This window comes from Leptodactylus fuscus, chromosome 8 (assembly GCF_031893055.1).
Source record: "Leptodactylus fuscus isolate aLepFus1 chromosome 8, aLepFus1.hap2, whole genome shotgun sequence".
Taxonomy (NCBI): domain Eukaryota; kingdom Metazoa; phylum Chordata; class Amphibia; order Anura; family Leptodactylidae; genus Leptodactylus; species Leptodactylus fuscus.
In genome coordinates this window covers 95,133,363-95,148,624 of record NC_134272.1, presented here as the reverse complement: position 1 = coordinate 95,148,624, position 15,262 = coordinate 95,133,363, and the positions used below count along the sequence as shown (strand labels likewise).

Below are 15,262 nucleotides of genomic sequence, written 5' to 3'. Positions count from 1 at the left end.
TCCTTCAGAGCTCGTGGTCATGTCGGTCTGTTCTGTTAACCTTTTCAGGTCCGAGATGCAGCAATAAATTGCCTGGTTGAAATCTACAGACACGTTGGAGAACGTGTTCGCGCCGACCTCAGCAAGAAAGGGCTTCCCCAGTCTCGGTAAGTGGTCACATGACTGTCTTTGCTGAGTTACTTTACCTTTATATCTAATATATGCTTGGTCAGGACCCCTCTATGGGGAGGGGGGTGCACTTATTATTGGGGTGCACTTATTACTGCCCCTTATCCTTCCTGTTCATGGATGTGAGTATGGGAGGATTTGCATTAGTTTTAGGATTTATACAGTGACAGGTGAGATCGTTTCACAACAAATTCAGTAGCCAAAAAATATCAGCGACATCCAAGGTCTCATTATCTATCAGAGTTTTACTGTTTTAGGGGAAATGGCCCAAACTGTGCACTTTATGTCCATCATTGGCTGCAAAACCAGGAGGGTTCCACAACCATTGTCCATGTCGGCATCAGTAACCGCATACACAGCGACACTTGTCACCGAGGATCCTTCTGCTTGTAGAAGTCATCTGCTTATTCATAGCCCAACGTGCTGCTGTGTCTTGTATTCTGCAGCCAGAACCCCCTGGATATCCACCCCGGATTACCTGACTCAGATGGTGCTTTCCCTTGTGAATCGCCATCTCCATTGCTGAGATCCGGCTCAATCATGTAGACAAAAACTGCAATATCTCTGGAGGCTGCGACTCGCATGGGAAAACCGCTGTGTGATTCAGGTGACCCTAACCCATGTGTCTGCAGGGCCAGGGTGATGGCTCCAATCAGCCTTAACCTGGTAAAATCCCCTAAAAGTGGAGCCGGCGGCTGTGTCCTGCTCAGAGAGTGACCGGCCTGGGGGGCCGTGTATAGCCGGCAGCCATTGTCCTGCTCAGAGAGTGACGGGCCTGGGGGGCCGTGTACAGCCCGCAGCCATTATCCTGCTCAGAGAGTGACCGGCCTGGGGGGCCGTGTACAGCCCGCAGCCATTGTCCTGCTCAGAGAGTGATGGGCCTGGGGGGCCGTGTATAGCCGGCAGCCATTGTCCTGCTCAGAGAGTGACCGGCCTGGGGGGCCGTGTACAGCCCGCAGCCATTGTCCTGCTCAGAGAGTGATGGGCCTGGGGGGCCGTGTATAGCCGGCAGCCATTGTCCTGCTCAGAGAGTGATGGGCCTGGGGGGCCGTGTATAGCCGGCAGCCATTGTCCTGCTCAGAGAGTGACTGGCCTGGGGGGCCGTGTATAGCCGGCAGCCATTGTCCTGCTCAGAGAGTGACCGGCCTGGGGGGCCGTGTACAGCCCGCAGCCATTGTCCTGCTCAGAGAGTGACCGGCCTGGGGGGCCGTGTATAGCCGGCAGCCATTGTCCTGCTCAGAGAGTGACGGGCCTGGGGGGCCGTGTACAGCCCGCAGCCATTGTCCTGCTCAGAGAGTGACGGGCCTGGGGGGCCGTGTATAGCCGGCAGCCATTGTCCTGCTCGGAGAGTGACGGGCCTGGGGGGCCGTGTACAGCCCGCAGCCATTGTCCTGCTCAGAGAGTGATGGGCCTGGGGGGCCGTGTACAGCCCGCAGCCATTGTCCTGCTCAGAGAGTGATGGGCCTGGGGGGCCGTGTACAGCCCGCAGCCATTGTCCTGCTCAGAGAGTGATGGGCCTGGGGGGCCGTGTACAGCCCGCAGCCATTGTCCTGCTCAGAGAGTGATGGGCCTGGGGGGCCGTGTACAGCCCGCAGCCATTGTCCTGCTCAGAGAGTGATGGGCCTGGGGGGCCGTGTACAGCCCGCAGCCATTGTCCTGCTCAGAGAGTGACGGGCCTGGGGGGCCGTGTACAGCCCGCAGCCATTGTCCTGCTCAGAGAGTGATGGGCCTGGGGGGCCGTGTACAGCCGCAGCCATTGTCTGATTGTTCATGAATTCATGATAGAGCCGACAAGACCAGAAAGGGAACAGAGCAGCTATAATGGAGAGCTCGTGCACACTCGGACATGTTCTGGAAACTCTTCTGGGTTTGGCTTTGAAATACTGCGACAAAATACTGACGGTGTGAATGTGGCTTTAGTCTGATCAGTAATGTGCTGAGAACTCCACGGCCAATCCGTCTCGCAGTTACAAAGACAATGTTGATCAGTCTGCGCCACAGGAGAAAAGTAGTTGAGAGTCTTTAATAAAAACTTATTAGGATAATGGTTTGTAGTCCAAAGGTGTTAGTGTAAAAAAGCCATTTGAGGAACGTCCCCGGTAACGTCCCCTGGCAACATCACCCGTAACAGCCCTTGTAACGTCCCCCCCAGTAACGTCCCCCGGTAACTCTCTTCTGTTGCTCTGTCCCGGTATAATACCCTATTCACACCACATAGACTCAGCCGTGTTTATATAGATATATGTACTAAACCTGTCTTGTCTCATAGAGAAGCTAGGTTCACACTAGCGTCGCCTGTCCATTGTTCTGATCTATCAGAGGACCAAAACAACAAAGAGGCTGATTGCTAAAATAGCGGTAACACGCGGAGTCTGCCAGACGCCATTGACTATTTGCAGTCTGTCAGGTGTCCAAGGTTTTAAAACTGAGACTTGTGGAGGACGAGGCCTCGGTGCAGGACTTTCTCCTCTCCCGATTTTCAGCTGGACTGTGACAGAGACTGCGGCCCATGTGAACGCTGCCTGACTTTATTAGACGTCCACCAGCCCAGTCTCTCCTTTAGTCCGTACAGTAATGTCTCCGGGTAAGTAAAAGCTGCTGCGTGTCTCACTGCGGTCACCAACATGTCAATAATAGAAATCCAAAATAACACAAAGCACAATGACATCTGCCATCTGAGCCTTAGTCATGTGCTGGCAGAGCGCCTACTAGAGGACAAAGAAGTAACTTGTCTATTGTGGCCGGTGGGGGGAGATGTTGGTGCATTTTTTGTATTGGTTTGAGGTTAGTAAATATCTGATTATTGGTTCTCTCTATGGGCAGATATAAGAACCGCGCTCATACAATATGTATACGGCATAACATGGGGCGGTGCACGAGGCCGCGAGTCTATAGGTGACCCCAATAACATGGGGCGGTGCACGAGCCCCGAATCTATAGGTGACCCCAATAACATGGGGCGGTGCACGAGCCGCGAGTCTATAGGTGACCCCAATAACATGGGGCGGTGCACGAGGCCGCGAGTCTATAGGTGACCCCAATAACATGGGGCGGTGCACGAGCCGCGAGTCTATAGGTGACCCCAATAACATGGGGCGGTGCACGAGGCCTCGAGTCTATAGGTGACCCCAATAACATGGGGCGGTGCACGAGCCACGAGTCTATAGGTGACCCCAATAACATGGGGCGGTGCACGAGGCCTCGAGTCTATAGGTGACCCCACGCCTGCTGATACAACCGGATACAAGTTACACTGCATTAAAAGTTTAAAAATCTTTCTGTAATCCTTAGTGGTGACAATCTGCCATCTTCATCGGCTGCCAATAGATACAGAATAATTTTATATTACAACAACGATATTTCGCAGCACTTTATAAATCAGAGGCGACAATGGCCCTGCTCACAAGAGCTTACAATCTATGAGGAAATAGGAAAACACAAGGTCAGAGGGTTTGTCTGGTACAATAGTCCGGCCATCTATTAATAAATAAGGTCATAGAACTGAAGCTGTCTGAGATGTCACCGGCCGGGACCTGGGAATGTGCAAGCGGAAACTTACTATGGTGCAGGACTTGTCAGAAACCCAGCCGTGATTTCTACATGGTGGACATGTTATCAGGAGAGGACACTACATGTATGAGAAGATAACCTGACCACAATAAGGACATCATGGCTGGTTATCAGGAGAGGACACTACATGTATGAGAAGATAACCTGACCACAATAAGGACATCATGGCTGGTTATCAGGAGGACACTACATGTATGAGAAGATAACCTGACCACAATAAGGACATCATGGCTGGTTATCAGGAGGACACTACATGTATGAGAAGATAACCCGACCACAATAAGGACATCATGGCTGGTTATCAGGAGGACACTACATGTATGAGAAGATAACCCGACCACAATAAGGACATCATGGCTGGTTATCAGGAGGACACTACATGTATGAGAAGATAACCTGACCACAATAAGGACATCATGGCTGGTTATCAGGAGGACACTACGTGTATGAGAATATAACCTGACCACAATAAGGACATCATGGCTGGTTATCAGGAGGACACTACGTGTATGAGAAGATAACCCGACCACAATAAGGACATCATGGCTGGTTATCAGGAGGACACTACGTGTATGAGAAGATAACCTGACCACAATAAGGACATCATGGCTGGTTATCAGGAGGACACTACATGTATGAGAAGATAACCTGACCACAATAAGGACATCATGGCTGGTTATCAGGAGGACACTACATGTATGAGAAGATAACCTGACCATTATAAGGACATCGTGGCTGGTTATCAGGAGGACACTACATGTATGAGAAGATAACCTGACCACAATAAGGACATCATGGCTGGTTATCAGGAGGACACTACATGTATGAGAAGATAACCCGACCACAATAAGGACGTCATGGCTGGGTTTCTGACAAGTCCTAGACTATAGAAAGTTCCAGCATTCTTGGTCGTATCTATTGGTAATTGAACCAGTCCACAGACGCCACCACTAAGATGATTAGAGAAAATCTTTAAAGGGGCTCTATAAGCAAAATCCTGCTGCTAGAGCCCCACATATGTGTGAAGCCTTTAAAAAGGCTATTCAGGCACCGCAAATGTTATATTAAACTACTCCCCAGTTTTAAAATAAAACCCTAAAAAAGAATGTTATCTACTTACGCATCGTGTACGCTGGGCGGGCATTCAGGGTGCGTCGTCTTTATCCACACCTCCTCTTCCTCCTCCGGCATTCACGAACTGACACTGATAAAAAAAAAAATGGCCTGGGCGCATGCGCAGTAGCATGCGGCTTCTACTACAGCTACTGCGCATGCGCCCCAGCCATTTTTTTTATATCACTGTCAGTTCGCGAGCGCCAGAGGAGGACGGGACCCGAGGAAGAGGAGGTGTGGATAAAGAAGACGGCGCACCCTGAATGCCGGCACAGCGTGCACGATGCGTAAGTAGATATTCTTTTTTTTAGGGTTTTATTTTAAAACTGGGGGAAGGTAGTTTAATATAACATTTGCGGTGCCTGAATGGCCTTCACACAATAGGCTTCACACATATGTGGGGCTCTAGCAGCAGGATTTTGCTGATAGAGCCCCTTTAAAACCTTTCAGAATTTTAAATTCCTCTTATTTATTTTCCGCTTACTTGTATGGCGCCATCATATTCCGCAGACATTGACAGTCCCTGTCCCATAAGGATTATTGTGTTTTTATCAATGACTGTCTGAGGTTTTTCTGCCCCCATGACAACACTTCCTGTTCTGTTTTGCTGGTTCACAATTAAAGGGCTTGTCCAGTTTGGAGTCTGCTGTTTCCCGCTCCGGTCCCGGCAGGGGGTGACTGTGTTCAGCCTTTTCCTATAGAGTAGAGCTGATCGGAGGTGCGGGCACCTTATAACATGGGGACGTCATGCGGCACATTCACACGTCAGCTCCTGGAATCTGCTCTGTACAGGATGGTGTGAATGGGGTTCTATGAGACCACTGCATGTTCCTATGATGAGGGTGAAGTAGCAGAGCTCAGGTAATGTTGTCCTGGGGGCAGCAGGTCGGAGGGGGCTCACTAGGTGTGTGTGGTATTCAGTCCAGGTCTCTGTGCTGTCACATAGAAGCCATTTATTTTAGGTGTTGGTTCCCCTTTAACATGCACGGTGACGCCGTCCTCCGGCTCTGCAGACATTGCTGTTTATAAATCATTGGCAGCTTCTGACATTTTCCCCTGAATTGATGGAGAGTAGAGCTGAGTCCTCGGCGGCAGGCGCAGCACCAGAAACGTGCGCTCCGACTGCTTCCTAAATCCAGGCCAGATCTTCCTTGTGCATCAGGAGTTTGGATGGAACATTGCTAGAGGGAGCTGTGCGCTGGCTGCAAGCGGCTGCATTCATGTCCTCGCTCCCGTCCGCTGCTCCCTGTCTTATGCCTCTCTTCTTGTTTACAGACTGAATGTGATTTTCACCAAATTTGACGAAGTCCAGAGATCGGGGACCATGATCCAGTCATCGCTGGGTGAGTAGCGGAGCCATGATCTTTGCTTTGCTGTGACGCGCCCGCCGAGCCGGAGTTGTAATTTGAAACGGTTCCCAGTCGGAGGCTTCGCCCGTCAGATCTAATCTGTCCGTGTTGCTTGGTTACCCCAAGGACTCTCTCCTCCTCCTCTTCCTCGCGCATTCATTAGCAGACCCCGATGGAGGACGAGCTGTTGTTGTTCAGTGTGATTGTGTGTTGTGTATGTGATTGATGATGCAGATGCTTGGCCTGTGTCTGTATATAGGATCTGGTGTGTATATATAGGCAGGTGCACGGTGTATATAGCGGTAGTATGTCACTAGCGGGGGCATCAATGCCTGTATACTGTGCCAGGGATCAGGATGGTGGTGACTGGCACTGCATTGCTCCAGTCAGATAATACACAAAACAAGGTCACTGGATCTGCTATTGTGTGGCCGAGCGCCCGGATTCCCCCGCTGCCCCCCATCATACAGTCCTGACACTGGTGGCAGCGCCGCCTACTGTCCATATGTAGAGTGGCAGTCCAGAGCTGGTTATGGGCACCCTGGAGAGTTGTGGCCGGATTGGCACTCACAGATACAGCGCGGACTCCTCTCGGAGGCTTTTCATTATTTGACATGTTCATGTTTTGCAGTTTTTATATTTTTGGGCATCAGGTGACCCTGTAGTGCGGACATTGTGCGCCTGGTGCGTGTGTCACAGGTATGATTTTGTTCTTCTATAATATGCAGTAACCCTGCGTTGTATTTTTGGGGGGTAACCTTGTGACCCATATTTGAGCTCATTGTGATGATTGCCGCCATGCAGCTTTATGATGAGCCGCTCTGGTGTCGCGGTTTACTTTGTGGCCAGAATATTTTTTGTGGTTCACCATATGGCGCTCTCTGTGAGCAGGACCGTAAGCCTCTTGGGCAAGGAAAGGGATTATCTTGTGAAACTAATTCCTGCTTTTAATGCAAGTCCTTGCGTTCGCGAGCCCTCTCCTGAGATGTCAGTGCAGGCGGCTCTTATTTTGGTAGGGGGAGGCATCGGATCTGGCGCTCTTGCAGGAGGAGGAGAGCGCTCGTCATCTATTTATCCCAAGTTATTCAGACGTTTGTTGCTCTCGCCGCTCTGACATGACCAGCGGAGAAGGTAGGAGCCCTGCCACTGTTCTTGGCCGTCGTGACGTCGCCGTCAGGGATCATTTACTTTCTCTTTTAAAGATTAATGCTCAGCGACGCAAATAACCGCGAGACGGGAATGGTCGAGAAGTCCTGCTGTTAACCCTCGCACTGCTGCAGCCTTCTGATGTCTCTCCCAGTACAGATAGTTTATACAGCCGGAGACTCGGCGGCGCAGTTTAGAGAATCGGACTTTACGTTTCCCCCTCAGTGATGATTGGCCGCATGAAATCCAAGTGAGGTGTTTGCGTGTGACCGGTAAAAATGGCGTCCGCTGTGCGGTGTGAGGCACCAGGTACCGCAGGTATAATAAGCAGTGTGTGAATGGCGCCCAGTTATTCTGTTGTGTCATGCTGTGGATAGCTATTGGACTTGCTTACTATTGGTCGTCTCCTTCGGCGGGGTCTTGGTTACTAGTAATATATTATATACTGTTATATACTGTATACTAAGATATTATTAGTAACTAAAACCCCAGTGAAGGAGAAAACCAACTATAGATAAAAGCTATGAATAATACTGGACTTATATAGGTGTAGAGCGGTGTATGTGCCTGCTCACTGTACAGAGTCTATAGTTGTAGAAGTGTATATACTGCTGCCTGGTCACTATACAAGTATATACTGTCTGCTTACACTGTGTAGTATCTGCCTGGCACTGCTGAGCTTATAGGTCTGGAGCTGTATATATTGTAGCTTGGTCACTATATTGAATCTATAGGTCTAGAGCTGTATACCTTCCTGCTTACTATACACAGTCTATAGGTCTAGAGCTGTATACCTTCCTGCTTACTATACACAATCTATAGGTCTAGAGCTGTATACCTTCCTGCTTACTATATACAATCTATAGGTCTAGAGCTGTATACCTTCCTGCTTACTATACACAGTCTATAGGTCTAGAGCTGTATACCTTCCTGCTTACTATACACAATCTATAGGTCTAGAGCTGTATACCTTCCTGCTCACTATACACAATCTATAGGTCTAGAGCTGTATACTTTCCTGCTTACTATACACAATCTATAGGTCTAGAGCTGTATACCTTCCTGCTTACTATATACAATCTATAGGTGTAGAGCTGTATACCTTCCTGCTCACTATACACAATCTATAGGTCTAGAGCTGTATACTTTCCTGCTTACTATATACAATCTATAGGTGTAGAGCTGTATACCTTCCTGCTTACTATATACAATCTATAGGCCTAGAGCTGTATACCTTCCTGCTTACTATATACAATCTATAGGTCTAGAGCTGTATACCTTCCTGCTTTTACTATACACAGTCTATAGGTCTAGAGCTGTATACCTTCCTGCTTACTATATACAATCTATAGGTCTAGAGCTGTATACCTTCCTGCTTACTATATACAATCTATAGGTCTAGAGCTGTATACCTTCCTGCTCACTATACACAATCTATAGGTCTAGAGCTGTATACCTTCCTGCTTACTATATACAATCTATAGGTCTAGAGCTGTATACCTTCCTGCTTACTATATACAATCTATAGGTCTAGAGCTGTATACCTTCCTGCTTTTACTATACACAGTCTATAGGTCTGGAGCTGTATACCTTCCTGCTTACTATACGCAATCTATAGGTCTAGAGCTGTATACTTTCCTGCTTACTATATACAGTCTATAGGTCTAGAGCTGTATACCTTCCTGCTTACTGTACACAATCTATAGGTGTAGATCTGTATACCTTCCTGCTTACTATATACAGTCTATAGGTCTAGAGCTGTATACCTTCCTGCTTACTATATACAATCTATAGGTGTAGAGCTGTATACCTTCCTGCTTGCTATATACAATCTATAGGTCTAGAGCTGTATACCTTCCTGCTTACTATACGCAATCTATAGGTGTAGAGCTGTATACCTTCCTGCTTACTATATACAATCTATAGGTCTAGAGCTGTATACCTTCCTGCTTACTATACACAGTCTATAGGTCTAGAGCTGTATACCTTCCTGCTTACTATACACAATCTATAGGTGTAGAGCTGTATACCTTCCTGCTTACTATATACAATCTATAGGTCTAGAGCTGTATACCTTCCTGCTTACTATATACAGTCTATAGGTCTAGAGCTGTATACCTTCCTGCTCACTATACACAATCTATAGGTCTAGAGCTGTATACCTTCCTGCTTACTATACACAATCTATAGGTCTAGAGCTGTATACCTTCCTGCTTACTATATACAGTCTATAGGTCTAGAGCTGTATACCTTCCTGCTTACTATATACAATCTATAGGTCTAGAGCTGTATACCTTCCTGCTTACTATACGCAATGTATAGGTCTAGAGCTGTATACCTTCCTGCTTACTATACGCAATCTATAGGTCTAGAGCTGTATACCTTCCTGCTTACTATACGCAATCTATAGGTCTAGAGCTGTATACCTTCCTGCTTACTATATACAATCTATAGGTCTAGAGCTGTATACCTTCCTGCTTACTATATACAATCTATAGGTCTAGAGCTGTATACCTTCCTGCTTACTATATGCAATCTATAGGTCTAGAGCTGTATACCTTCCTGCTTACTATATACAATCTATAGGTCTAGAGCTGTATACCTTCCTGCTTACTATACGCAATCTATAGGTCTAGAGCTGTATACCTTCCTGCTTACTATACGCAATCTATAGGTCTAGAGCTGTATACCTTCCTGCTTACTATATACAATCTATAGGTGTAGAGCTGTATACCTTCCTGCTTACTATACACAGTCTATAGGTCTAGAGCTGTATACCTTCCTGCTTACTATATACAATCTATAGGTCTAGAGCTGTATACCTTCCTGCTTACTATACACAGTCTATAGGTGTAGAGCTGTATACCTTCCTGCTTACTATACACAGTCTATAGGTCTAGAGCTGTATACCTTCCTGCTTACTATATACAATCTATAGGTCTAGAGCTGTATACCTTCCTGCTTACTATATACAATCTATAGGTCTAGAGCTGTATACCTTCCTGCTTACTATATACAGTCTATAGGTCTAGAGCTGTATACCTTCCTGCTTACTATACACAGTCTATAGGTCTAGAGCTGTATACCTTCCTTCTTACTATATACAATCTATAGGTGTAGAGCTGTATACCTTCCTGCTTACTATATACAATCTATAGGTCTAGAGCTGTATACCTTCCTCCTTACTATATACAATCTATAGGTCTAGAGCTGTATACCTTCCTGCTTACTATACACAGTCTATAGGTCTGGAGCTGTATACCTTCCTGCTTACTATATACAATCTATAGGTCTAGAGCTGTATACCTTCCTGCTTACTATATACAGTCTATAGGTCTAGAGCTGTATACCTTCCTGCTTACTATACACAATCTATAGGTCTAGAGCTGTATACCTTCCTGCTTACTATATACAGTCTATAGGTCTAGAGCTGTATACCTTCCTGCTTACTATATACAATCTATAGGTCTAGAGCTGTATACCTTCCTGCTTACTATATACAATCTATAGGTCTAGAGCTGTATACCTTCCTGCTTACTATACGCAATCTATAGGTCTAGAGCTGTATACCTTCCTTCTTACTATATGCAATCTATAGGTCTAGAGCTGTATACCTTCCTTCTTACTATACACTATAGGTCTAGAGCTGTATACCTTCCTGCTTACTATATACAGTCTATAGGTCTAGAGCTGTATACCTTCCTCCTTACTATACACAATCTATAGGTCTAGAGCTGTATACCTTCCTGCTTACTATACACAGTCTATAGGTCTAGAGCTGTATACCTTCCTGCTTACTATACACAATCTATAGGTCTAGAGCTGTATACCTTCCTGCTTACTATATACAATCTATAGGTCTAGAGCTGTATACCTTCCTGCTTACTATACACAGTCTATAGGTCTAGAGCTGTTTACCTTCCTGCTTACTATACACAATCTATAGGTCTAGAGCTGTATACCTTCCTGCTCACTATACACAATCTATAGGTCTAGAGCTGTATACCTTCCTGCTCACTATATACAATCTATAGGTCTAGAGCTGTATACCTTCCTCCTTACTATATACAATCTATAGGTCTAGAGCTGTATACCTTCCTGCTTACTATATACAATCTATAGGTCTAGAGCTGTATACCTTCCTGCTTACTATATACAATCTATAGGTCTAGAGCTGTATACCTTCCTGCTTACTATATACAGTCTATAGGTCTAGAGCTGTATACCTTCCTGCTTACTATATACAGTCTATAGGTCTAGAGCTGTATACCTTCCTGCTTACTATATACAGTCTATAGGTCTAGAGCTGTATACCTTCCTGCTTACTATACGCAATCTATAGGTCTAGAGCTGTATACCTTCCTGCTTACTATATACAATCTATAGGTCTAGAGCTGTATACCTTCCTGCTCACTATATACAATCTATAGGTCTAGAGCTGTATACCTTCCTTCTTACTATATACAATCTATAGGTCTAGAGCTGTATACCTTCCTTCTTACTATATACAATCTATAGGTCTAGAGCTGTATACCTTCCTTCTTACTATACACTATAGGTCTAGAGCTGTATACCTTCCTGCTTACTATATACAGTCTATAGGTCTAGAGCTGTATACCTTCCTTCTAGATTTGTGTATCGTTGCTTAGTTATGACTAGTTGGTCTCCTGGTTTTCTTGGGATCAGGATTTATATAATTTTCTTCTCTCCGCCGTTCCTGAGGAATTTCTTTTCTTCCATATGTAAATGAGTTTTCAGTTTGGGGGGGGGGGGAGAGGGGGGGGGGTCGTTCCTCTGTGCTCTAACACGGGGCGTCCCCTGTGCTGTCTAAAAACTCTCCAGCAATGCCTCCATCTTCTTCTCCGCCTCTTCATCCAAAAGTCGCGACTGTGCATATCTGTTGACCATTTTCCTGTGGCCAAACATGAGAGGCCACAAGAAAATGGCCGTCGGACATGCACAGTCGGCGCTTTTGGATGAAGAGGCGGAGAAGAAGATGGAGGCGTTGCTGGAGAGTTTTCAGACAGTCCTTTACATATGGAAGAAAGAAGACATTTCTGCGGGACAGCGGCGCCGATCAGAATAATAACGGTAAGAGAAGAAGAGACTTTAAGGCTAAGGGAATTCTAAGGAGAGCATCCCTTTAAGGCAGACCTGGGCAATGTGCGGCCCGCAGGCCATATCCGGCCCTCTGACTGCTCCTGTCCGGCCCGCGTGGCTCTGAAGTGTCCTGCATGTATACTCTGGTCCCGCGCAGCGCCTGCACGCACCGCTGTGTCTCTTCAGTCTTTTACTTAAAGGGGTCTCCCATCTACGTAATTATTTTTAAACTTGTAGATAATTAAAAGTTAAACATTTTTGCAAATATAAGTCATTAAACATTCTGCAGAGGGTTAAAGATTTCCTGTAACTTTCTTAGTGGTCACAGTCTTTTATCTTGATCGGTTGCCAGTGGATGTGACCACTAATGCAGAAACTTTCTAAGGTCAGAGAATCCGCCATGATGTCCTTATAGTGGCCGGGATATCTTCTGATACATGGAGTGTCCCGGCCTGATAACCCGGCTACAATAAGAAGATCATAGCTGGTTCCTGACAAGTCCCCTGGCAACTGATCAAGATACAAGACTGTCACCACTAAGAAAGTTACAGGAAATCTTTAACTCTGCAGAATGTTTAATGACTTCTATTTGCAAAAATGTTTAACTTTTAATTATCTACAAATATAGATCCGATTATGTAGATGGGAGACCCCTTTAAGAATCTTTTCTCCTGATTACCCCCCCGCCCTTATAACAGCAGAGAGTGACCGGGGAAAGCTTGTACTACTGTACTGAGAGGACCTGTGTGTGATGTCACGTGACTAGGGAGGCGTGGCTAGGGGAGAGGCGTGGCTAGGGGGCGTGGCTAGGGGGAGGCGTGGCTAGGGGGCGTGTCTCAGTGCCGGCAGGACAGTGCAAGAAGATGGAGATGTGGTGTGTGTCCTAAGGTACTGAGAGGGGGATGTGAGATGCAGGGTGGAGAATATGTGTGTGTGTGTGTCTCTCAGTAACCTAGGGGCAGAGATGGAGGGGAGGGACATGAAACTGGGGGTAGATAAAGGGGGCATTTAAACTGGGGACAACTGGAGGGGGCATTAAACCGTGGAGGTAGCTGGAGGGGGACCTGTCTGCCTCTAGTTGCCCCCAGTTTAATGTCCCACTTTATCTGCCATTAATTTATTGCCCCCCTCCAACTACCCCCACTGCTAATGTCCCCTCCAGCTGCCCCCGTTTCATGTCCCCTCTAGTTCCCCCAGTTTAAACTTGGGCACCAGGAGAGGGACTTAATACTGTGGGGCAGTTGGAGGGGGCATATAATGTACGGGTGACTGTAGGAGGATTACACTGTGTGGGGGCACATGGAAAGATGATTGGGAATGGGCGGAGTCAGTGGAGAAGTGGGTGGAGCTAAATTTGCCGTGGCGCTGCCCTCTAAAATAGTTTTAATTTCTTATGTGGCCCCATGGGAAAATTTTCCACCCCTGCTTTAAGGGTTGTCTGTAATGGTTCAGCAGGTGTCTGACCCCGGGACCTCTGCTGATCAGCTATGTGCAGGGGCTCAGAACTTATAGGAGTGCCTTTACTACTTTTCTGCCTACGTCACATGCCAAGTGGCTATTATCCTCACTTACAAAAAAATAAAAAATTATTCTGTCCATGATTATGGGGCGGCCATCTTGACTGAGCTTCTGTTCTGTTAACAGCGTTTAGTGATGTGCTTTACTGCATAGTCATGACTACAGTCGCCTCCTGTCGTCTGGCAATGACTCGCTGAGGTCTATGGGAGAGTTTTTTCTAGACGACCTCTCTGCAAGAAGGGGGAGGGGATGAGCTGTGACATCATCTAGGGCCGGCTGTGATGTAATGACTGGTTTGTTTGGTATTCTCTGTATTGGTGTTATCTTCTATTGTAATCCCGACGGTGATGTAAATGAAGTGACTGCTGCAAAGAAAACCCTTACAGAATTGGGAAACATCAGGCTTTTGGGCTTAGTTGGCAGAGTGAGAATTGCAGGAGCTAGTCAGTCTAGCCAGTAGGATATTTTCCACTGCCCTATTTCATGTAGATGATGATGTCACTACCACTGACTCCGCCCCCTGGTGATGAAGTCACTGACTGCCCCTCCCCCCACTTTTCCCGCACTGATGGTGACATCACTGTTTCACAGCCCCTCCCCCACCAAACGATGGTGAGGTCAGGTTAGCGCCATACGCTGTATATACTGTACGTAACCTGTTCGCATCAAGCATTTTGGCACAGATCCGATTCTTTGGACCAATCCTCAGGGTCAGTGGCCGCGGTCACCACTTGTGGATGGTTATAGGAGGCCGTAGGGTTCACGTATGATCTCCAGTGTGTGCGCAACCAAATATTACGTTATACCCCCCGACTGTGTGATTCTGTATATACTGAACGCTATACAGTAGGACAGTATATATGCTGTATATACAATGAGGCTTATAGGATATACTGTATACACTTCTATCTATAGTATATTTATATAGCATATACTGTATACAGCACTGTACTTGTCATATGTATCTATAGTATATACTACAGGCAGGGGTGCAGTATGTGAGGCAGGGTCCCACCCCGAACACAGCCAAGTGCAAACTCAATCCCCAGTTATTGTAAAGTTGAGTGAACGTTTCCGGCCCCCAATGACCTTCCTCAGTCTCTACATGAGAAGTTACAGAAGTGCAGTGTGACAAGATGACTCCATATTCCCATCTTACAGTATTCCAAGTGTAGTGATACAAATATGAAGGCTACAATGTGACACTGCCTGTACATATATACATTGAGGTCATGTACGAATAGGGTGGGGGGGTCTCGGCAGGTTCTTCAGGTTTAGTTTCTTTGTTGTACACTTGA

General features: G+C 46.6%; 1 protein-coding gene across 1 annotated transcript in view; it reads left to right on the top strand.

Annotated features, from left to right (window-relative positions):
• CLASP1 (cytoplasmic linker associated protein 1) overlaps positions 1–15,262 on the top strand; it is a 123,175-nt gene that overhangs the window by 24,751 nt on the left and 83,162 nt on the right. Inside the window, exons 7-8 of the mRNA XM_075284706.1 lie at positions 49–146; positions 6,127–6,194. Of these exons, the coding sequence (XP_075140807.1) occupies positions 49–146; positions 6,127–6,194 (166 nt within the window). The remainder of the gene's footprint in view (positions 1–48; positions 147–6,126; positions 6,195–15,262) is intronic.